Raw genomic sequence first — 25,564 nt, 5'->3', positions numbered from 1 at the left:
AGAACTATTGACAACACATGCTCAGGATGTAGAACTCGCCGGAATTTTACTCTATTACGCTCAAAGATTTGAAATTCGTTAAGAATTCGTCAAGCCATACGAGAAGTTGACTTGACGACAGCTCGGTGTTGCAATTAGGCCACATTAACTTCCGCCTCACAACAGATTCCTTCATGTGATTAAATTTTTGTTCAAAATCGTAGTTAATCTATAAAAAATTGATTAAAAAAGTGCTGTTTAGTGTATCTTGAAATCGAAGGATAAACCCTTCGTTTCGGTAAAGAGCCGGGACGTCATCGCCGACACACCCGACATGTCCCACGGCAAAGGGGAACCCAGGGTGCGGCAGAGCAAGGACGAGGTGCGGAAGGAGCAGGAGGTGCAGACGACAGAGGTGCACCGGGACGACGAAGGTAACATAAGCCTGACTCAGAGGAACCCGACGGGAGACGAGAACGCAAGCGAGTCTCCACAGTTCGTGGAACTTGCCGACGAGGAGGTGGAAAGGCTCATGGCGAGGGGCAATAACCGAATTCCGGAAACAGCATCGCCTGGGAGCCAGTTGTTCGCAGCAGAGGAGGAGGTACGGCAGGAGCCGCAGCCAGAGGGGACAGAGCAGATGACCGAGGGCAGCTACACCCAGCTATAGAATGAAAGATCCCTTTTATTAATGTACCTGCGCGAATCAACAACGAATTTATTCGAGTCAATTTATTTTATGTGAGTTTTATACGTTTTATTAAAGAAAATATCATTAAGTTTAAGTAACATATATATGGCAGCGAGCCAGCGCATTAGCGATACACGATAAATAATACATACACACAAATACACGTTCTATCACAAGAATAAAAGATATATTACGTATCGCATGATATCAATCACCCAGCAAACATATCCTATCCAAAAAACTAAAAACAAATATCCGTTAAGATGGATTCAGATAAGCTCAAGGTAATAGCATTAACATTTATTTTCATTCTTTTCGCCATAGCAGTAGCCAGCATACTGTTACTGGTATGTTTATACAAAATAGAATTAAAATCACATTAAGTACCCTAAGTACAACAAAGATGCAGTTCAAAGAGTACATAGTAGTCTCTTTCATAATATTTTACCCATTGTTTGTTAATTTCCCTGATCCCGACATAATAATTACATTGTTTTTCATATTCACACTTTACATACTAATATTAGGAGCGGAGATAGATCCACGACCGATCCGCGAGTGACGGTCTTATTAAACACCATAATTAAGTTACACCTTATACACCAACAGCGAGCAGGACATATTCCTGAATTAACATATATTTTATTTTAATTTTCAAGCAACATTTACAGTTACACCCCGCTACACCAATTACACTTTAAAGCTATAATAACATGTCAAACGTTTAACAGCCGATGAGATGCACGAGGTGCGCATATATAAATCGATTTACACTTTGTTCATTAATTTCAAACATTTTACCACAGAAACGACCCTTTGGGGCAATATTCAATTAATTAAATTCATTTGCAACATTTTAAAGCATTTAGAAGAATTACACCTTTTTACTACACTTTTACACTTTCTACACCTGTTTCTGAGATTCAGCGTGCGAGACGAGCCAGCGAAGGCTCTACACTTTAAAATACACTTTCAACACTTTCTACACCTGTTTCCAGATTCAGCGTGCGAGCCGAGCCAGCGAAGGCTCTACACTTTTCAATTACACTTATTACACTTTCTACACTTGCATGTTAGATTCAGCGTGCGAGACCGAGTCACCGAAAGGTGCTACACTTTTACACTTTCTACACTCGCCGACTTAGGATAAGCGTGCGAGATGAGCCACCGACGGCAGTCACACTTTTATTACACTTTTAGCACTCTGAGTGCAGATTCATTGAATTTATAGAATTTTCAGCGTATTATTTACAGTTACGTCTCAAGGTAGAGAAACAAGCCAAATGGAGTTGTTCCAGGCAAAGATTTATTTAACATTGCGAATAACAGTGATTTTCATTATATTCAGTTACACTTTTTTACACTTTTATGTACTTTCTACACTTTTAGACGGCATTGAGCCACTTTGATATTATATTCATTAATTTGATATTTAAACATTATTCCCTGTCAATTTAAAATTTCATTATTATGCGATTACGCGTGCGGTAATTTTAAGCCGCGTCATACTTACCTTTTGATACTTACCTTTATTACACCGACTCCGGTGACTAGATGAGACGATTCCATAGCGATCCTGGGTACATGAAAGAAAAGAGAAATTAATACTTACCTGGTTTGCATTGGGTTCGTCTTTTGTGACGTTGTGAGTCACTCGATAATAATCGAGTGACTTTGAGTTCGCTTGCGCGAAGTTTGCGTGCAGCGACGCGTTTGGTTCACGCGGGTGCGAAAGCCAAGTCGCGCCGTTGCACTTTAGTGTAGCATCTCACGAAAAGGTGCCGAGTCCCAACAACGACTCGGCCAGCGAAGTGCAGATGGAATCGTACCATCTACACCCAAAGGTGCGTTCCGCGAGTGCGAAGGCTGCGCGCCTAAAATGAGGACTCAGCGCATGCGTGAGTCTAAGGTGGGAGAACTCGACCCGTTCCTCCCGGACAGTCCGTCGCGAGTTTTCGAGGCGTCAACACGTGTTGCGCCATACAATTCGGAAAAAGACGTTCTTATCCCGTTATCCGCTAGCGTTAGTAGCGTGATTGAATATTAATTTGAGACAGTGAGTGCGCGATGCGGGATACCCATTTGCGCTTATATTGATCGTTAAGATCCGCTTTAACCGAAATAACGGCGTTTCGATAAAAACTCGACGTAGCAACACGCGATCGAGCGAATACGTACGTTAGAGGAGATTGCTGTACAACCTAGCATTAGAATAAACTATTATTTGTTTATAATAAACAAAAAGCATTATTTCGCGACCCCAGTGAAAATCCTATCCTCGTAAATACGTTTGCTTAACAAGGGCGTGGCCGACGGCCTTGAACGCGCCTGCGATGTGAATCGACAGCCATCTTGCCGAGAAGGAAGGACGGGGCAACGCAGTAAAGAAAGGTTTCTGTATTAGATCCTTAAAATACAGTGGCGACCGTATATTCAGCCCAAGTAGTAAGTGGCTATATTTTATTATTTTGAAATTTCCATTCGTTGTTCCGGTCACAATCTAACACTATTCGTGAATAAAATTAAATATTACGTAAAAAAGCCATGCTAAATAATTACTAATTTTAGACGAAACGTCGTCTGATTGAATAATCGCTAAGATATTTTTTTGTTGTTGTTGTTTTTTTAAAACATTTTATTCATTAAACATTTTTAGTCAAACAATTTCAGAACATTACAACATTTTCTTGATAAAATTTCTTGCTTTACAATATTCTTCCTCGTCGTCCTCGTCCTCGTCGTTGTTCTTGTCCTCCTCGTCGTTTAGTCTGCGTCGCTGCTTCCCTCTTATCTGCTCGTAAGAATTCAGAAGATTCCGTCTGCGTTGAGGAATCCTGTTTCTCCTGATGAACCGTCTGAGTCGAGGAATCCGGAAACTCCAGTCGAATCGTCTGCGTCCCTTCAGTGGTCCTTCTGATAGGCGACAACAAAGGCGGAGAGATCAAGGATGGAAGAACCCATGGATTCTTTGGTGAAGATCCTTCTGAGTCCGGCGTCGACGTCCCAATCTCAAAAGGCCGTTTCCTCTTTGGCGTTGTTGATGCCACAGGAGTTGGGCGACTTGCGCCGAGAATTGGCGAAGAGCCGGAAGGGCGGCCGGCGCCGGAAATCGGCGTTAAGCCGAGGGACGAGCGACTAGCGCAGGGAGACGGAGAGCGACTAGCGCTAAGAGACGGCAAGGACTTTCCTATCGAGCGACTAGCGCTAGGAGTCGACGGAGCGACTGAGCGACTTGCGCCGGCTGAAGACGGCTTGAAGCCGTGAGCCAGGCGTCCTGCGCCGGTATCCTGGCGACTGGCACCAAGAGAAAGCGACTTAGCGCCTTCCACAGGGCGTCTTGCGCCTCGGGCTGCGGCTGGCGCAACCACCTTCCTCTTGACCGCGAAGATTTGGTCAAGAGGAAGTGGGCGAGTCTTGCGCCTCTTGCAGATCCCTTCCTCGTAGGAACGAGGAGGACCTTTTTTATCAAAAAGACGAGGCGTTTTGACCCTGTATATGTAACGCCAGGACAATTCGCCGAATCGCCGATTTTCCTCGAAATCGGTCGCCTTTATATTTCATCACAGCTGAATTTGAAGTACGAGTTACGACATCCATCTATGGGCGACTTTTTGCAAAACCCGGTTGCTAGGATACACGAAGTCCTGTCAAACAAATCGAAGTAATTGCAATTTGACAGGATGTCTCGATCTTTTTAACCTGTCGCCGCGTCGTACAACGTTCCGTACTTTCCGCGACTTCCTGGTGGCTGACAACGGCTGCCACACTAATATTTACATTCAAAAATTGTATTTGTTAACAAATAACTATGTAAATAATTTATTCCTGCCCGTGCGGGGTACAGGAAGGACTCGCGCTCCTTTCACATTTATTCTTATCTTACCTATAACTCCCTTCCTCCCCCCCCCCCCCCCCTCTCTCTCTCTCTCTCTCTCTCTCTCTCTCTCTCTCTCTCTCTCTCTCTCTCTCTCTCTCTCTCTCTCTCTCTCTCTCTCTCCTCTCCCTCTCCCTCTCCCTCTCCCTCTCCCTCTCCCTCTCCCTCTCCCTCTCCCTCTCCCTCTCCCTCTCCCTCTCCCTCTCCCTCTCCCTCTCCCTCTCCCTCTCCCTCTCCCTCTCCCTCTCCCTCTCCCTCTCCCTCTCCCTCTCCCTCTCCCTCTCCCTCTCCCTCTCCCTCTCCCTCTCCCTCTCCCTCTCCCTCTCCCTCTCCCTCTCCCTCTCCCTCTCCCTCTCCCTCTCCCTCTTTCTCTCTCTCTCTCTCTCTCTCTCTCTCTCTCTCTCTCTCTCTCTCAATGATCATGGGCACAGTTCGTTACATTAATGGTCTCTCATTCGATGACCTGCCTCATATCGTTGTGGATGACACCATAATACCGTATAAAGAGTCGGTGGTATACCTGGGGGTGACCATCTCAAATACACTCTCTTGGAAAGAACAGGTATCAAAAACTGTTTCCAGAGTGAACACCTCGGTACACCAGCTCAAGTTGTGCAAGCATCTTATACCGCCTCTGTTACGTGCAGGTTAATTTGCACCCTGATCATGCCTCTTTTTTATTACTGTTGCGTAACATTCACTGACATCACAAGAGAACATAATACGCGCTTGCAACGAGCCTTGAACACCTGTGTTAGATTCGTCAGGCTAAACGGGACGAACATATCACGCCTTATTTCGAGGAGCTCAAGTGGCTAAAGATACACCAGAGACGATTATATTTTGTCGGTGATTTAACATTCTCCACCCTTCATTCTCTAAGAAACCCTCATCATTGTACCAAGCTTTTACTTACAAGGGCGACAAGGCAGTGCGCGATACAAGAGCTCACCCGAAGTCGTTGTCCCTCCCTCAATGTAGAACGGAACTATACAAAAAGTCGTTCATTAGCTTCGCGGCCGAACTGTGGAATAGCTTACCACTAGACTTGCGTAATGCCTCCACGAAGGGGATCTTCAAATGCGGCTTATTTAAATATTTACTTAACACACATCCACAAAGTCAATAATAGCGATTCTTTTATTTTGTTTTTTCTTTATTTTCATTTCTCTTTCACATATTATAGATTGTCACGTCTTTTTCACTCCCGGTCGTACCCGGGGCGTGCGACGGATCAAAAGGGGTCCGGGGAGAGAAGGGTGATGGGCCTCTCCGACGACTCCTCGCACGGCTCGGTAATCCGACGCGAAACTTTAATATTGGGCGCCAGACGCGTAGACACGCGTCCACGAAATACTCCAAAACCGCGAAAATCCGGAAACACAAAACGCAAGAGATCCGGCGTGCGAGAGAGCGGCCAGCTCGACTAATGAGTGTGGGCGGGGTTGATAAAAGGGCAGCGCAACATTCGGCGGGGTGACGCGTAAATCATATTCACAGAGTTAATGAAATTAGAGAACAAAGTTTATTGTAAAGAGTCGTGTAATTAATGAACAGAAGAAGAATGCAATTATGAAGGTCGGACATTAATAGTGTAATTAATAAGCAAAAGAAAGATGAGAATATCAAACTCAGACATTAGATAAATTTTTCCGATTGTAAAGGTACGCAATTAGATAACGTAGTATGAAAGATTTTAGTCTCGAGCTTGGATGAAATACAGTAAAATACTACGTTAATTCGCAGCAGATGCGCGGAATGCGCCGTTATCAAGAAAATTAAACTTACAACTAACATAGAATATCGGCAAAACAACACAGCCGAATATGAAATGACCGGAATAAACGCGAAATAATAGCATCAATAACACGAAATATCGCGAAGTAGTGGTGGGTCACGCTCCGATCGCGTGAACGCCACGTCCAAAGCCGCACAAGAATTCTGTCGCCAGATTATCTTAATCTAACGCCAGGATCTTAATTCTTAATCTAACGCGAGTACCTTAATTCTTAGCCTAACGCGAATGTCTTAATCTAACGCGAGCGATATTTGTAGCGCAAGCAACGTCCAAGCGCAACACGCTATTGCCAGCAATCCTTTAACGCGAAGAATGAGGGGCAGAGGCCCTCGACATAACGCAAAATACTGTAGCTAACGCGAAAATGCGAGATTCTCGCGAGTAACAACGCAAGATACTATAACTAACGCGAAAACACGAATTTACCGCGAGTAACAACGCAAAATACTACAACTAACGCGAAAACACGAAATTACCGCGAGTAACGGAGGAACGCAATAGCGAACGCGAATGCCATTCTAACGCGAATCGTACCCTAACGCAAACACGGGCTGAACGCAATCACTCGCACGCGACAATCAAACGGGACGCAATAATAAGTCACCGCGGATCATACGTAACGCAGGAAACAGCCCAACGATTATTTTCTAACGCCCTTGACATCCTAACGCCAAAATCCACCGAACGCGAGTAACATTCCAACGCGAATAATCTCTAAACGCACTCACTCCAGCGCGAGAAACGACCAAATGCAATTATTAATCTAACGCGAATAATATCTCGACGCAAGTACCAGCGGAACGCAATTACTTCAACGCGAAAGATAACCGAACGCGAAGGATACTCTGACGCGAATATCCTAATGCATGAAATTGCCGAGCACGAAATATGCGAACATCATTACTGCCGCGTGTGGAATCTAAGTCCCGACCGTACGAATTACTACGCACCGGGTAATCCGCGGTAGCGAACATGGAGGTCCCGAGAAATGGCGCACTCACGGTATCGAACGTCGTCATTAACGCGCCTGCCACGATCTCCAGGAGTCGGCAAATTTCGGTCGCGATCCCACGGCCACGAAACCCTTCCGGTGCCCCTCGCTTCAGTTATCGATCGCGAAGTACGCCTTATTGGCTAGTACGCTAATTAGCGAGATTATTTCCGGGCGGGCGAGCGCGCCCCGGAGAGCGGTGTCGTGGCTTTACATCGAAATTATTACGCAAGGCAACCTCACCGTAGGTCGACTCTTCCCCGAGGATCCTCGCCGTCGTCCCAAGGGTCGAACAAGGCAGCAGCCAGGAGTTTTACGGAGCTCCAGAGTACGAGTACCGAATAGAATATTGTACGTGCGTCAGTAGGAAGATAGTGAGACTCCTATATCGGGTGCTCCGAGGGGGGAGCGGGGCGGGGGGAACTCTAGCGCCGCGGTCCGGCCGAGGGGTCTGCGGGGGGGAACCTGCGTTCCCAGCATAGGGTTCGCGAGGGGGGGGTAAGGGCCTCGAGATCGCGGAGGTCCTTGGGAAGGGGGGGGAGAAAGGGGGGATCAGGCGAGCGCGTCGGGGCATGTTCGATAAACAAATGCCGCCTCGCGTCGATGTTCGGCCGATAGTATTTATAAACAGATGTCATTTCACACCTCAGATGCGAGCGAGCGGCTATAATTTATGATCTGCGACTAGCGTGACGCCGCGGTCCTTTTCACCTTTCTTCGTAGGAAGAGTCGCTTATCGGGGTTTCGCGGCGCCATTCGGTTATGGCGTCGCGCGTTACAAAGGCGAGCGCTGATGACAGGCAGCTAGATTTTATAAACACTAGACGGCATAAGCGCAGCAACGCGACTCAATTTCTATGGGTATCGACGAACGTCGATGACAGAATTTATAAACGAATATCATCTCGCACTGCAGATGCGAGCATCGATGGTCGACATAGGTACATGACCAAAAATTTTAGGCGACTTAACCATCGCGGTACGTTAAAAAAAAACTCCGAGATATATGGGGTAATAAAAAAAGAAACAATGAAACGTCGAAAAAGAAAGTTGGCCTGGGAGTCTCTCGGAGACCCCCGCTGTGCATGTCTAGGGTCCCGATGTCCCTTTTACGCACGTTGTTTAGGACAATTTATCGGTTTTTTGGTGAACATATGTGGGTCACAGGTTCACTAGGTCATGTTTTTTTGCAGCACCGATCGGTTATGACGTCGCGCGTTATTTCCTTCTTTCCTTCTTTTCTTCTTTCTTCCTCTCGAAAAGGACCGTCTTCTTGTTCGCGTTCTCTCTCTCCCTTGCTCCGTTCCCCCCTCGTTGATGTTCTCTCTCGCTCCCGGCCCCCGTTCGCGTTATCTCTCCCTCGCTCGCGGTCTTTCTCCATTCCTCTTCATAGCTCGTATTCATGTCCTCTCTCAACAGTATCTTATTTTTTCGGATAATTTTTATTAATTTATTTAATTAAACCTGAGGACAATATTGCAACGTAATTCTAATGACATGGAATAGGAGGAACGGTAAACGAAAAGGAAAAATAATTTAAATTTTTTACCATATTATATACATTTATTTATCATGTTTTCATAAAAGCGAAACTTTAAATATTGAGCAAGTGGAGGATCTTCACCTGAAACACACAAATGCAATAATGATTAATATAAAGCAATGTTTATTCAATATTTTGTATTGGAAAAACGAGTAATTTACCAGTGTTCTTCTTCTTCCTCTTCAAAGGCCTCCATATCGAATAAACGACGTAATCCAAAAATATCGACGTCCCCGGAAGTTTCCCAGATTACAGCGTTGTTTTCCTGGTCATCCGTCCTAAACCAACGCACCCAACGCTGGCGCGCCAAATTTACGAATCCTCGTATATTTATCTCATGCATGTATATAACGCGCTGAAAACAGAATAAACAAAAATTTAAAAAAATGTAAAATTTATGAATATTTTTATACGTACCGGATTGCGAGGGATCCGAATCCTCACCATATTATTTACTTCTATTTCAATTACGGGCAAGTTGCCTACCCATATCCACTGTAACAAAAAAAAGAATGATTATTTTAAATATTTAAAAATTATTAAAAATATTTTAAATATACAATTATGTAAACTTACTCCTGCAGCTGGATAAGTAATTTCGATATGGTCTTCTATTCTTTCCACACGTTCGGCCATAATTGTAATTTTCAATATGCAAATAATTTAAAAATAACAACAAAACTTGTTCAAAAAGAAATCACTAACTTTTGCGAAATTTTCATGAAACACGTCCGAACTGCTCGGGGACTTGACGAGACTGAATTTAACGAAGGTTGCAAAACGAAGCGGGGGTAAAATGTCACCAAAGAAAACAATATGGTAATAGTTTAAAATCGGACAGCCCCTTACGACGAAAAGAAATAAAGATGAAATATGTCTCGCACTACAATGGCGGGCAAGAATACATAGGCGCGTTCTCTGTCGCTCGCGTCCCTTCGCTCGCGTTCTCTCTCGTTCGCATCTCTTCGTTCGCGTTCTCTCTCGCGTCTCATTCACGTTTCTTTTCTTTATAATAAATAATTGGGAGAATTGAAAGATAATAAACTTTTTATCATATAAACGTTAATTTATTTCTCATGTGTCGCATCGTATACAATATTGTCTAAAGCATAAGCTAATAATTCGCAATCAATAATCGAATTTTTATCAAAAACGTCGCGCAAGGTTCTTGCTGCATCACATTTATCGGTTATACAATTTCTCCGTAAAATGATTACAAATTGTTTAAATTTTTCACTTACGCCATGAACATTTTGGCATAGTTGAAAATACACATTCTCGACGCAATGTTCTAGTTCGAACAAGAAGAATACGGTCGATGATTTCATATACATGGAATTATTATGCAACGTAAGTTTTACAACATTCGCATCGCGTATTTTTACGAGTTCTATACGCAGATCTTGAATCAACATTGATGAAGGTGCGGTTGACTGCAAGAGTCGTTCGATATCCGCACGTCTTTCAATTAGCGCTGTCCACGTCGTATGAGCCAACACCATCTGATTTCCTCGGTTATCACCGAGAAGTAGTTCCACAGAGGACACAGGTCCCACGCTGATTCCAATATCCAAATATTTATAAGCCGTTGATGTCAATGCGTATCGTCTGCCTAGTATACGAACCGCGCGACGCTCCAACGAGATGCTGTAGAAAAAAAATAATGAGATTACTTTCAAAATAATACAATTCGCAAAAAGATATAAAAATATATAGCTCTATAAATTAAACAAAACTTACTTGTTTTCACACGTTGGAGTTTCAACATCGGGAATCGGTACGTAATAATTCATAGGTCTACTGCCGCCGTTGCTTCCTACAACGGAATACATTCTTTCTCTCGGTTATGAGAAGCGGACCGTTCACACAAGCAGCCGATACGAGACTAATCGTATAAAATTAATCGAGTATACGCGGCAACTTCCAAAAAACTATGATGAAGGAGGGAGAAATTAATGTTTCTGTAACGCGCAATCAGAGCTCTGAAATTTAGGAGAGGGGACTAAGGTAGGATTTTTTCTGTATTAAGACGTATACCCCCTCTCCATATGACATCAACCGTGAAACATGTTCAGACATGTTCGTCTAAACCTGATACCCCCCCTCGAAGCTCTCGAGTTAGAATTTGTCACGTATACCTACTTATTCTTTAATTTTTTACACTATCGACTAATTGGAAAGGGAAAAGGAAATTAAACATTGTAAAATTTATATTTTTTTATTTAAAAAAAATTACATCTCTCTCTGGCGTCGCGACCACCAGTTAAATATTTTTAATACATTTTGCAATGCGCAATTCTTAACATGTTTTCCACATCGCACAGTATTGGTAACATCTAGATTATTTAAACATTCGATATCTTCGTAATCCGCATCCAAAGTCTCGATGGTTAAGTTTTTTCTCGCTTTATTCTCAAGCAGATCCACCAGCCATTCTCGTTTCTGGCATCCCTTGACGTACACGAGAGTCGGCATCTCGTCGTTATCGTCGTCGTCCTCGTGCTCACCGAGCACGGCCGATGTAATTAAACGTTTCACCATGCTGTACGGCACGTTTCCGTCTTCCCATCGTAATCCATGGGGATTGTGAATCAACCAGGAAGCACATGACTTGTCGAATTTTGTAAGGAGACTCCATGGCATGGGGTATGTAAAGATGTGATGCGCCAGAACAGCCCCGTTTCTCAGCACCGCTACCTCCTTTACGACAAATTTCATCCCGACGATGAATCCTTGCAGATCGACGAACGTTGGCGCAATCATGATGCAACGAAGGAACGATCCGTACTGTATCACATCGCGATACATCTGTCTCTCTTATATCGAAATTTTTACCGACATTACAATTTACGTGAGTTTGCGCACTACGTTTGACAACGGACAGTATTGGATTACGCGGTCATGCAAGATGAGACAATAGGCGGTAGTATTTGCAGGCACGTTCTCTTTACGTCAAATTCTATTCGCACATCCACGGTGGCTGTTTCGAAATCATCGCCAGCGACGATTTGAAAACAAGCGCCGTAATATCGGCTTAGACATCGCGAGCGCGATCGGGGAGAGCGCGACGGTAAGCGAGCGCGACAACGGTGAAGCATCGGCCCTAGCAACCGTTTTTGTTTATTATTCGTCATCTTCTTCTTGAGTTGCCTGATCGTGTTCGTTCTCGCGAGTTTTTGGAATCGACATCGAAAAAGAAAAGGGAGTGAGGCGATACAGATTGAGTGCGCGTGACGTTTATTGTGCTGTTCGCATCCCGGAGCGAGGAGACGCTTTTGGAATCATCGAGCGGAGGACGGAGTTTCAACGGAACCGTGGCGGCGGGGATCGACGGAGCCGGACGGGACGCTCTGAACCCCCGACTTTTACATCCTGCCTAATTACTCCTAACTGATGTGACATCGAGACGCCCAAGAGTTCTAGCATCGTTGCTTCCGACCTCGAGAGGAGCCTCAGGTTTGATTTGCTCGATCCGATTGCTGCGGTGATTCGAGTGACGGTTATGCGGCGGTCCTGCAATTATTTACCGCGCGGCTACGTCGGCTACGTGGTCGACGTGGTGCTAAATATTCGCGCGCACGATCTCAGTTTCTTCTCATTGCGCGTATCCGTAGCCGGTTGTGATATTGTTCATTCGAATTATTAATCGCGGTATTATGTGCAGTTTTGTGCGGTCATTTTCGCCATTTTATTCGTTACACATCTGCGTGAAGTGTTCTACATTGCTTTATCTCTCAATACGATATCCGCGTTGTAATGTTCAATTTCATGTATGAGTGACCCGGTATGTTCCCTATGCGTACGTGCATTATTTCTTTTTGATATTGTTTCTATGCAGGCGATTGCGTTATTTTTCATTGCGTGAAGTTCACCATATACGAGTATTTTCATATGCGAACGAACGTGAGTTAATTATCTCTTGCGAATGTTACATGTTTATCCCGGCGCTGTTCACGGTAATTCGAGATTCCTTGCGTATACTGACGAGAAGGTTGTGAGAAGAACGGAGATTCGCTTCGAACGAGATATCCGCAGATTCACCACGAGGGCTTTGCGATCAACACGAAGTTGATGCAATGCGTGGCAACACGATGTTGCGAGATTACCGCGAGGGCTTTGCGATCAACACAAAGTTGATGCAATGCGTGGCAACACGATGTTGCGAGATTACCGCGAGGGCTTTGCGATCAACACGAAGTTGATGCAATGCGTGGCAACACGATGTTGCGAGATTACCGCGAGGGCTTTGCGATCAGCCAGGATTACCGCGGGGTTAGCTGAGAATTCAGGCCTTTTACGTGGTGATGAACAGCACGAGGCTGTATGCGAGATTTCAAAGGACTGTTGACATACGCTACTCTGATCTGAGAACTGCGACCATTGACTTACGCTATTCTGTTGATACCCGCGACTATTTGATACACCGCTTTTGAGATTACCGCTATTTCCTTGATAACCGCTCAGCTCAACGAGATCATCTGTGCACCATTCATCCTTGCGTTCTACGTTCCTGATATACCTGCGATCTGCGCGTTAGACATCCTTGTTCTGCGCGCCATTCATCCTTGCGTTCTACGTTCCTGTGATCTGCGCGTTAGACATCCTTGTTCTGCGCGCCATTCATCCTTGCGTTCTACGTTCCTGTGATCTGCGCGTTAGACATCCTTGTTCTGCGCGCCATTCATCCTTGCGTTCTACGTTCCTGTGACCTGCGCGTTAGACATCCTTGTTCTGCGCGCCATTCATCCTTGCGTTCTACGTTCCTGTGATCTGCGCGTTAGACATCCTTGTACTGCGCGCCATTCATCCTTGCGTTCTACGTTCCTGTGATCTGCGCGTTAGACATCCTTGTTCTGCGCGCCATTTATCCTTGCGTTCTACGTTCCTGTGATCTGCGCGCCTTTCATCCTTGCGTTCTACGTTCCTGTCGTCCTTGCGATCTACTTTGTCAACTATTGCCATACCTAATCTCTATTCTCACTCGGCGCAACACGAATCAGTTAACATCACACAACAGTGGCGCTCTTGACGGACTCGTTTTGTCGGGAGCAATCGATGATGACGAAAGGTCCAAGCGTCAGGAATGTAGTCAAATTGAGAAACGTATCGTAGCGATCGTATCCGTAATAAGCTTTACGAAAACGCGCATACATATCATAAAAAAAGGGCGTATCGATTTTTTTCAAAATCTAGATTTAAGTCATCGTATGGATAAGATTCAGAATTTAGATAAAGCTTGATATTGGTCAAGTTACAGTGATTGAAATAGCCAATATTTTGAGCCATGATATTTTTGCGACCGGTCTGCAGCGCAAAGATAACGTATCGCGGTTTCTCTAACTGAGTCGCAGTCTTGACGGCCCACGAATGCTTGGTCGTGCTCTGCAGCAGGGGGTACTCGTACAGATCCCACGAACGAAAACTGACACTAAGATATCGTCCGCTTCCCAAGGCCCGTAACATGGACAGTTTATTGACCTCGTTTAACGTAACGTGAGGCATTCGCCATTGTACTTTGAACAATTCGATTTCCGGCTCAGTCGCCGGATTTCCTATAATGCAATTGTTATCGTTACGCGCTCGTATCAAAATTAATTCGTGACGAGCGTTAACAATCACGCGTTTGTAATCCTCGCAAAAGCCTAACAATGTGTAGAGCGGAACGCAAAAATTGAAATATCCTTCCGAGCGGGTAGGTGAAATGTCCCATCCAGCATTCCGCAACATCTCCGCCTTGTCGTACGTTATCGATACATAGTTCTTGAGAGTACTGGTTATTCCAGCGTTTCGGCTGCGATCAATTTCCACGCCGTTGAGCTCGTATCGAATTTCATCGAACATGAACGCCACGCAATTAGTTACAAACGCTGTCATAGACTCGTTACTCCTTTTCTTTACCACCAATCTTCCTTGTACGTTGGTTGTTACGCCCTTGGGAATTTTTAGTATCTCCGCGACTTTTTTTTCTTCTTCGATGCCACTCCTTGCCCGCGTTTGTACGGAGCGAGATAAAGTCCATGACCTTTCATGGCGCGATTGTGACGTTTCAATTCTTCCCGCTGACGCTGCGCGGCTTTGTTATCGTTCACGGCCTTTACGACTCCCGCCGCTCCGCCGACCAACGAGCCGAGAACTCCCAACAACGGTAGAATCGGCAATACGCCACCTCGTTTCGCTGTCGAAAGTATTCGCCTGTTCGATACTCTCTTCTTCTTCTTCTTCGTCTTCTTTGTTTTCAAGCCCATTCCGAGCTTCGTCTTAGCCTTCATGGCCATCCAGACGGCTGTAGCGGCAGCTCTCTCTCCGAGAGTCGAATCTTTCGCGGTAATGCGTTTTCGCGCTTCCGCAGCGAGTATCTCGTCCGCCTCGTGTCTCTCGGCGATATCGTTGCTACGCGAATAAGATATGTCGTGCTCGCGACACGCCGCGTCTAATGGATTAATACCTTGATCGCCTCTCGCCAATCGTTCTTCTAAATGAGTTCCCGGGCCACAAAATTGATAGCCGGGTATATGCAATTCGATCGGAAGTGCGTTTATAGCGCGATTTAACAGGCCTCTACCAATTTTTTTCGTTGACATTCGCCGCAATCCTTTATCATTGGCGCGGGACCGTCGATGTGCGTTCGCTGCCACGGTTGATTGTAATGTTCGTAACAGCGACGATAGGTCTGAACCTCTAAATCCGCCTTTATATGTTCCGGAAGCTTGTCCCACACGCAGTGGACGTGATCACCGCACGTTTGCAACAGAACGGCTTTCGGCACAAATTGCAGCTGTTCGGCGCTCAAGCCGCGAATATCGGAAGGTCTCGACAGTAGGACGAACATCTTTGCTACTGAGCGATTCGCGGTTCCGCTCGCCTATAAATAGGCGTTCGAGTCAGCCAGAGAGTCGGCAGTGTGGAAAAAATGAGATTCGTGCGACAACCGTTGGCGATTCGCGTGACCAATTGCGACGACAGATTACGGTCGATGGAGGGCAACGCGGAGAAACGCAAGCACGGTACGATGTTACCGACTACTATACGCGCGATCATTTGCGGCCCCTCGAATTGCGGTAAAACCAACGTTTTGATAAGCATGTTGGAAAGTCTGCACGGCGCACAGTGGGACATTTTGACGATCTAGGCGCTCAAAAGTCCAAAAATAAACTTTTTTTAAAACATTTAGCGCTATAACAAATGTTACTATTAAGGTTCAACATTTGCAAAAACAAATTTCTTTACGCTTTATGACGCCTACAGCGGATATGAGAGAGGTTCAAACTGTTCACTATCGAGCGAGTGAACCGGATGCTCGGCGCGTCATAAGTATCAGTTGCTTTTATTCGCCGATTTTAAGCAAACAGCTGTGACCATAATTATTACACCTGACGCCATGTATACTCCATGATTAAAGGTAACTAAACATATATATACAGTTTTGTTTTAGTAATCCTGATGGTTCGTTTTTTATAGATCAAGATACAGTTCAGAAAATGAAAAATTTATATATATCTTGCCTAAATGTAAACTTTTATATTGTTATAGCACAAAATAGCGGATTGATCTTTTCATAGATCGAAAGTAGAAGTATTTAGGTCTTCAAAACATTAAAGACATTTTGCGATTTTTTGCGATCTTTTAAATAGTGCGTGTTTTTGTAAATGTATGTGCTTAAGATCTGGCAGGCGCGCGCCGAGGCGCACCGTGTAGACTTTTACTTTGTTATACCATAAAATAACGGATTGATTTTTCATATATCGAAAGTATGTAGAAGTATTTAAGTTTAACAAAACGAAACGTGCTCTCATCCGAAATATTGCCGTTATTACGATCACCCTCTCTCTCTCGGGAAAACGTCGAGAGTGAGGCGAATTCTAATGAAAGCTGTGATTCAGATTCAGAGTAATATGCAAATCTTATGTCTACAGTATGTTTATGTTTACATTTAGTTTATGTTTAGGTTTAGGTTTATTTCAAATTTTTTTTTCTTCAGAAAATCACCTTTGTTTATAAAATCGCTTTTTTATCCATAAATAACTAATAAACACACTACTTTCTCATTTAAAAACGTTTTCTAGTATCATTCCACGTCAGCTTGAACGAAAAAAAAAATACAAACTGGAGTAGATATTTTGTTTCAGATTTTTGAGCGCCTAGATCGTCAAAATGTCCCACTGTGCGGCGTACGTTTCGAAAACGTGTACGTATACTCGAAATCGTTGCAACAGCCGAAATATCGATATTTGGAGAATTTGTTGACATCGATCGATGAAATTGGCTACTTTACGTTCTCCAATAACAGTGACGTCATTCCACCGAGCGACGCGCGTCCAAACTCGATCTTCGTCTTCGATGACGTGGCGTGCAATAAGCAAGACACGGTGAGAGAGTATTTCTCAATGGGCAGGCACTCGAGCGTTGACTCCTTCTATCTCTGTCAGACGTACGCGAGAATACCTAAACATCTGATACGCGACAACGCGAACCTGCTGATCCTGTTCAAACAGGATGGTACCAATTTGAAACACGTGTACAACGATCACGTAAATACCGACATGCCGTACGACGAATTTTGCTCGTTGTGCCACGATTGTTGGCAACAAAAGTACGGATTCGTAGTGATAGACAAGGACAGCGCGCTTTCGAACGGCCGATACAGAAAAGGATTTAACGTGTTCGCGATACCGCAAAAGCGATCAGTCGTTGCCGATACCTCGTCGGAGGTGAAACGTTAGCGTTATAGAGACATCGACACTCTGTTTTGTTTTCCCCGCGATGGCCGCGATCAACGGGGGCGAGAATATTCGCGAACGCGAGAAGATCGTGAAAGAGATTGCGAAAACGAGTGATTCAATTCGCAAGAAACTTCGCGCTTTGAACACCGGTAAGATCAAGAAGGTCATTGAGTTGGACACGCACTTTAAGCCCCTCATCGGACCGCTGCAAAAGATCGTCGACAACTCGATCGCGGTGAAGGAGGAGCCGGAAAGCGTCGCTGACGCGGGGATGGAAACGTTACCCGATCAACAGCGCGAAGAGGAGGATGCGATGTCGAGAAAGAGGAGACGAGATAGCTCCTGGTCGAATCGCTTCGGATCGACGCCGCTTAATTTTCTTAAATCGAAACGATCGAAAGTTGCTCCACTAAATGTACCTGCACTGATAACCTCTACACCATCCGCGGCGACGCGAACCGTACAACGTACAAGTTCCGAATCACTCGCGAGCGATGATGATGATGATGATGATGATGATGATGATGATGATGATGATGATGATGATGATGATGATGATGATGATGATGATGATGATTTCGAAAGCATGAACACAAGTAATCTTGAGACGTCCATTCGAAAGCAGTTGCAGACAGCGGAGGGTCGAGAAATATTTGAAGAATCAAAGCGAGATCACTTGGGTCCGTTGGGCCAAAAGTACATCGGAACTGCTTTGAGCGACAATCAAAAGGTTATAGACTACGTGTACGGCGTTCGTTTCGACAACGATGGAATGATGCTCGGCAATAAACGTTTTGACGTGGACAAGGCGGATAACATAATTATCGGCGGCGTACGATATATCGGCACACCTGGTCTTTACGAGTTGATCTTCAAGAATCATCCCAATGACGACATCTACACGGAGGACGATAAGCAAACGTACAAGAGCATCCTGTTGGAGACGAGTGCTCATAAACGCAAACACAATGCGCATGCTCCATTACTGGGCAACAGGGGATACAAGTATAGATATGTAATCGCACCGTTGATATCTATCGAATCCAGAAAGAAAAAATCTGGAAAGGAATTATCCATGCCTCGCGCGATGACGCTAACCGACAATAAGATCGACTACGTGCACTGGGACGACCCCAACGAGCTGGTGGATCGTCTCCGATTTCTCGACGCTTCGCGCCACGCTGGCAACAATGCTCACGACAACGAGATCATGTCGATCATCGAGGAACTTGGCGAAGCCGGACTTATTATAAATTAAACCATGCGTCGGTGAACCATTCAATCAGCATTGAAATGCCGATCAACAAGTTTGGCATATCGCTCGGAAGAGACGGGGCGGAACCATACCATCGATGGAGCGGATTAATGAGAAATTTCGTGCGCGATAACGCTCTGTGTCGCACCGTTACGGACTTTGACGCAACGTTGCGGAAGATTCGCCGCGTGGCGCAACCGGAGGCTGACGATGACGTGGTTAATAAACTATACGTTGATCAATTCTTTAAAATGTTGAGCAATCAACGAAAAGAATCAGACGAGAAGCTGACTACGTTCGAGAAGGATCTGCAAGCGTTACGGACTACGATAAACGAGCTTCGCCATTCGACTATCGTTGAATCAGACGCGACAACGAACAACAATGGATAAACGGTTCAGCAGAAACGACTATCGAAAGGCGGCGAGTGAAGAGAGGCAACGGTTAATTAACGACGGCGACGAACGAAAACGAACGATTCGAGAACGGTTGTCGGACGGCTGTCTAGCGGTTCAAGAACGGTTGTCGGACGGTTGTCGAACGGTTCAAAAACAGCTTAAAAACGATTACGAGCGGTTTAGAAACAGCTGCGAACTACGCGGAGACAGGAAAGGCTACAAACGGTTAAAGAACGTAGACGACGACGACGACGAATGGAAATAAACGGTTAACAAACGAAAATAAACGACTCAGGAACGGCTAAAAAACGGCTAACGAGCAGTTATAAACGGCAACAAAAACATAACATCGCTAAAATCCGACGGACGTAAAAATATCGAGAAGCAACGACTCGTTGAGGAACTGCACGCTCCGGCGAGAAGAAATTTTCCCCGAAGACACGTCATAGTGCGAGGGTACGATGACCTGTGGCAGGCTGACATCGTCGAGATGCGTCCGTACTCACGTTTCAACGGAGGCTACCACTACATACTTACCGTCATCGATGTATTGAGCAAGCACGCGTGGGCCGTGCCACTCAAGGTAAAGGCGGAAGCGAAACAGCTAACGCTGTCGCTGAGATCATTCGACGCAGCGGGAGGTGCCCTAGTAACCTACAAACCGATATGGGGAAGGAATTTTACAACACCGACGTGCAACGTCTTGTGAGGAAACACGGTATCAATCATTATTCCACATATTCGGTATTGAAGGCGTCGGTCGTCGAGCGATTCAATCGCACGCTCAAGAACGACATGTGGAAGATGTTTACGCTCAATGGAAGTTACAAATGGGTCGGCGCCTTGCCGCGACTCGTATCGGATTACAACGCGCGCAAGCATCGAACCATCGGCATGCGACCCGTCGACGTTACCCCCGCGATCGCTGAAAAACTCTTGGCTACCGTATACAGCGCGATAAAAATCGCAGGTCTGGCAAAGTTCAAAGCGGGCGACTCGGTACGCGTTAGCAAATACAAGACGATTTTCGAAAAGGGTTACACGCCGAATTGGACCACCGAGGTGTTTAAGATCGTTAAAGTGCAGCGTACCAATCCCGTAACCTATCTACTCGAGGACTATCGTGGAAAATCCGTCGCTGGAGGGTTCTACGAACACGAGTTGCATCGCGCGACTTATCCGGACGTGTATCTCGTGGAGAAAGTACTGCTCAGGAGGGGCGACGAGGTTTACGTTAAATGGCTAGGATTCGATGGATCGCACAACTCATGGATACATAAGGAAAATGTTATTTAATACGTGCAAACTTTTTTTATTTTTTAACATAAAAAATATGCAATATGTAATACATATGTAAAGTGTTTGATATATGAAATACAAATAAAGTATGTGAAATACACACATGTGCAATATATTTATTAATATTCTTTCCAACACTGTAATATAATACTCACAATACGTTACGTTATACTACATACATTCATACATTCATACGTTATACTATTACATACGTTATACGACATACATACGTTACATACATACGTTACATACATAACTACTACATACGTTATACTATTACATACGTTATACGACATACATACGTTATACATTCATACATTCATACGTTATACGACATACGTTATACGACATACATACGTTACATACATATACTACTACATACGTTATACTATTACATACGTTATACTATTACATACGTTATACTATTACATACGTTATACTATTACATACGTTATACTACTACATACGTTATACTATTACATACGTTATACTATTACATACGTTATACTATTACATACATATACTACTACATACGTTATACTATTACATTTTATACATACAATACACTACGTTTTCGGAGGGGGTATTTGATAATGTCCCCACGGTAACGTATCGGTCGAATCGGGTATAATGTATCGCTTATCATACGGACTCAGAGCGATTTTCGTTTCGTTCACGGTGTACACCTCGTGTAGTTCGGACCTTATGCAAGCCTGCTGTCGCGTCATTTCAATTTCGTCGCGCAGACACCTCGTGTAATCGTCGAACGTTATCGACCTGGCTACGACGTTACTCTTAACACCTTTAGCCTTTTTCGTATCTTTCTTACCGTCCACTCGCAAAGCGTACATCTTTGCTCTAAGCCCGACGAATTCGGTCATGATCGCACCGTTGTTTTCGTCTTTCATCAAGCCCGGCAACTTCTTGTTCTCGAGCGGTATACCGTACGCGTTGTCGATTGCGTAATCGCTCGTGTCGAATTTAGCGATATCACGTTTCATGTTCTTGTACACATCCTCGCACTTTACGTGATATATCAGACTGTCCGTATCGGTGTACATAATTCTACACATGTCCTCATACAGGGGAGACATGTACTCGTGATGAAATTCGTACAAACACGTCTTGGATATATCGAGAATGCACATGCCGACGTAAATAGGTTTGTCAAATTTAACCTCGAGTTTTCGCAGTTCGACGGCTATCAGATTTTCCGAAAAAACGGTCCTACTGTGAAAATTTGGTTTCGAGATCAGTGCCTCCGCGCCGTATCTACCGCTCCACTTTGTTAATAATTTTACATTAACGTGATTTCGAACATTCTCCATAGTTTTACCGAAAACCGCGTTGTTCATTAATTTATATAAATTTTTCTCGAAATCGTTTTTGGCCAGTGTTCTAAATTTTGTATTAAGTTCGATGTATTCGCGGAGAAATGGAGATTGAGAGAATTGTAATACGCGATGAATTTTTGTGACGCGAAGGCCGTGGCGCGTGCACTGCTGTAGGTTGCGGTAGTGTATTACATAACGCTTCTTATCGTATAATGTTGCGAGAAGTTTTTCCTGTCGTTTACCGGGCGGTTTATCGCGCGTTGGACAAAACGGTAGGTCGGCGTGCGCGTCGTGTTTATTCTGCGGATACTCTAGGTCGACTTCGAGAATGTAACCGGTGGGCGAATCCAACGCGACATCCATAACATTAAAATCGGTTACGTCTTCGACCCATTGAAAATCTGCATAGGGCAATGGTCGACACATCGCCCAGCCGTACAAGTTGTTTACATCGAAATACATCAGGTATGACGTTGGTTTCGACGAATCGTAAGATTGCATGTACCTGTTATTGGCTTGTGCGTATCTGTTTGAACATTGACTCAAACCGCCACGTATACCACGTTCGATGAACATGACCATATCAATGTCCGTGAGCAGTTCGAAATTGATACGCGTATGTTTCAACATAGCGTCCCACGTAAATCCCGGTAGAGTGTAATAATACGCCGGATCGAGTCCATAACTCGCGACGCAGCTATCGCGAAAATTTTCAAAGATATCGGCCAATAACAAGACATCGGTCTTTAGATACAGATCGCTGTATTCGCCCAAGGTTTGAACGGAGAACCGCTGCCAGACGTTGACGGCGTGCTCGTAATCGCTCTCGGATACGGTGTCACCTGTCAATGAACTGTAAAACGAGTCGCGCGATGGTAAACACGAGTCCTCCAACTTTTCGACGCAGTCAATGTACTCGTACGGAAATACACCTTTTCGCGTCAGCAAATCAAAATTTTCTGTGGATAATTCACAAAATTCGCGTTGTAATATTTGCAGTTTATCTTTGCTGAGATATGATGCTAATTTTTCGAGACTTGCGGTGAGAAATTTGTATGAGTCGATGAATCTTAATTTGATGCCATTTTTTTTGCCTTTATCCTCAGTGCTTTTAACGTTCTTCGTAAACGAAATGTATTTTTCTTTGGTAATTGGGAGTAAGTCTACACGTCCTTCGTACGCGGTAGCTATTGTCTTTATTATAAAATGAGAATCATAACCCGATAAATTATGAAATATTACTGGGATAAAGTGAGAATTTTTATAATTCAAGTTACAATTAGAATGCGCGGGACCTCGATAATTGCCGGTCAAGTGACAGTGATCGCGTACTCGCACGTCGTCTGGCTCGAACGGTTTTTCGCACACGTGACAGTGCGTTGCGCTGTTAAACTTTTCTCACTCGTCTCGCGTGAAATCCGCCTTGGGTATATTAGCGGACAAGATGTTCTTTACGTCGTGTGCTAAACGTCTTAGTTCCTCGGCGAACCACGCGACGCAATCCTTATCGCGACGAAATCGATACGCGGATAACGAGTCGTCGTACGAGCACCGCACGTAGTATCCTATGCTAAATACCTGATGATGTTGAGACTTGAACGTGGACGTTGTCGGATCCGCATCCGTCTTCTCGAGGGTACATTCCAGGTCGGCGTATACGACATATGGAAGTCGTTCCTTCCTGCTGTGATTCTTAAAGGCCAACCACTTGTCGTCCTCGCTCGGTAGTCGGATGGCACACTTGTTCATCTGCCGACAGTCGACGGTGTGGGCTTCCAATTTCTCGCTCGTGTAAAAATAATGTAAACAGCTGCAAAAAGAAAAACACAATTTTTGTAAATTATTAAATAAAAAATAAAATATTTTATAATTTTTATTAAAAGAAGTATAGGTACTCACCGATCGCAAAAGTATTTCTGACCATGGTGCCTGCTCAATTGCGTGCTCACGAGGCGGGATAGATTTTTTATCCACGCGAAATGTCCCACGTTGTCGTCTCGCGGGTCCTGCGCGTACAGCAGATTTACGTGCTTTTCTCTCTTCAGGTCGGTGAGCCGTATCGGGAGAACGGTTGGCGTCTTCTCTCCCTCGATGGTATACACATTGACGGATATATCGTTGCGTTGTTCAAACTGTTTAATCTGTTTCAAAGTCATTGGAAACTCAATGTCATGTAATTTTAATATTTTTGCGTAATGAGGGTACGAAGATTCCCGATTATTATTGTCCTTGGCAGGATACAGCGCGGCGACCACTGACCACGCGAAGCACGCATTGTCCATAGATTGCACGTTGATCACAGCTTTTTTCGATTTAATTTCTTGCGGTAAATTGATGTAACATCCCGCGCGCAAAGGATTGTACTTGTTCACGTTCACTGTCAAATTGAGTATACGCGATAACGCCCACCCGCTGTCGCGTTCCTGAAACTCCTCGAGTTTCGCTAATGTGGGCTCGATAACGTGTAGCTTGTACCACTCGCGCAGATCGGACCGATCGGGCGAACGAAAGAGTTCACTGTTTCTCGTGTTGATACTTTTGTTCGCACGTTTCTCACCCGTCACAAACTCGCCGTTGAACACAGTGTTTATCTTTATACTTGCGTGTCTTTGCATGACGTTTTGCACATGATCGAGCACGATTACTTCAGCATCTTCGAGAAATTTGTGCGGTTCGATGTAATTGGTATTTATCACTGCACCGGTCAATACACGGCTTTCGAACGCGGCATCGATCTCTCGCCAGACGAGTCTTTCCGCGTTTTCGTTACCGCTACTACTGCCCGCCGCGTACTCACCACCGATATGTACGAACCGTCTCTGTAATAGAGTCTTCGCACCTTCGAGTCGCGCGATTCTTGCCACTAAAGATTGTCTGTGTTCCGGATTGTCTGTTTCGCGGATTGAGAGCCGCGGACGCTTGGCACGACAGTCTTCTTCGAGCTGCTCGGTAAACTCCTCGCATCGCTGTGCCCATGCATGATATTCGTCCAAGGTAGCGATTTGGTCGGATTGTTCCAACAGGTCGCGTTCCGTTTCATCGATATGTTCCATGTTTTTTTAATATTGTCTTTTTCACACTATTTTTTTAGATCACGTCACATTCTTCGATGGAGCACTTGCACGTGACTCGATCACACGCTGAACAATATCGTTTGCAACGTTGAATTTCAAAGTGCGCAAACATAAAATTATTAGGCCTGAAGTAGGGGGCATTAAAGTGATTAAGTTTCCAATTATCAATATCATCACTGTCACGTTCATAAGTTCTTTCAAGCATCAATAGATGATTGGGATCATTGATACGGCCAGGGTACATATACATACGTACCGAATTGTTCATCACCACCAATTCAACGTATTTCCCAATACTTGTGCGAATCTTAATGTATGTTGCTTCACAATTGTCGAGCTTTTCAAAAATTTTAGACGCCCAATAGCGATGGTCAACAATAGGTTTAATAGAATACGGCACAACGTCAGCACGACGAGCTGCACGTGATTCTTTCTCGCTAACGCACTCGTCCCGCAGCCGTTGATACACTTTTTGATTCACATTAGATCTCCACCAATAAGGAGAATTGGTATCGATAACGATTCCTTGTCTAACGATGCGGTGACCGGTTCCGCGTATACCGAGTTCGCGATTGCGAAGAAACTGCACCGGTGATATTCGTCGCACA

The 25,564-nt window shown here is 44.7% G+C and overlaps 2 protein-coding genes across 2 annotated transcripts; both read right to left on the bottom strand.

The window, feature by feature from the left end:
- Window positions 1–9,943: 9,943 nt before the first annotated feature.
- On the bottom strand, window positions 9,944–13,417 carry LOC139781432 (uncharacterized). The gene is made up of 3 exons (XM_071720287.1): window positions 13,396–13,417; window positions 13,230–13,354; window positions 9,944–10,594 (listed from the first exon to the last, which is right to left on the bottom strand). The coding sequence occupies exons 1-3, from the start codon at window positions 13,415–13,417 to the stop codon at window positions 9,944–9,946; spliced, it is 798 nt and encodes a 265-aa protein (XP_071576388.1).
- A 10,282-nt stretch (window positions 13,418–23,699) lies between these two features.
- On the bottom strand, window positions 23,700–24,542 carry LOC139781433 (uncharacterized). The gene has a single exon (XM_071720288.1). It carries the CDS (start codon window positions 24,495–24,497, stop codon window positions 23,778–23,780), a length of 720 nt encoding a protein of 239 aa, XP_071576389.1. The 5' UTR covers window positions 24,498–24,542; the 3' UTR covers window positions 23,700–23,777.
- Between the last annotated feature and the right edge of the window lie 1,022 nt (window positions 24,543–25,564).

Source organism: Temnothorax nylanderi, unplaced genomic scaffold (genome assembly GCF_030848795.1).
Source record: "Temnothorax nylanderi isolate EJ_2023f unplaced genomic scaffold, tnyl_v1.0 TNYL_tig0337_pilon, whole genome shotgun sequence".
Lineage (NCBI taxonomy): Eukaryota > Metazoa > Arthropoda > Insecta > Hymenoptera > Formicidae > Temnothorax > Temnothorax nylanderi.
Note: the sequence above shows the minus strand (reverse complement) of the source record. Positions and strands in the feature narration are given on the sequence as shown.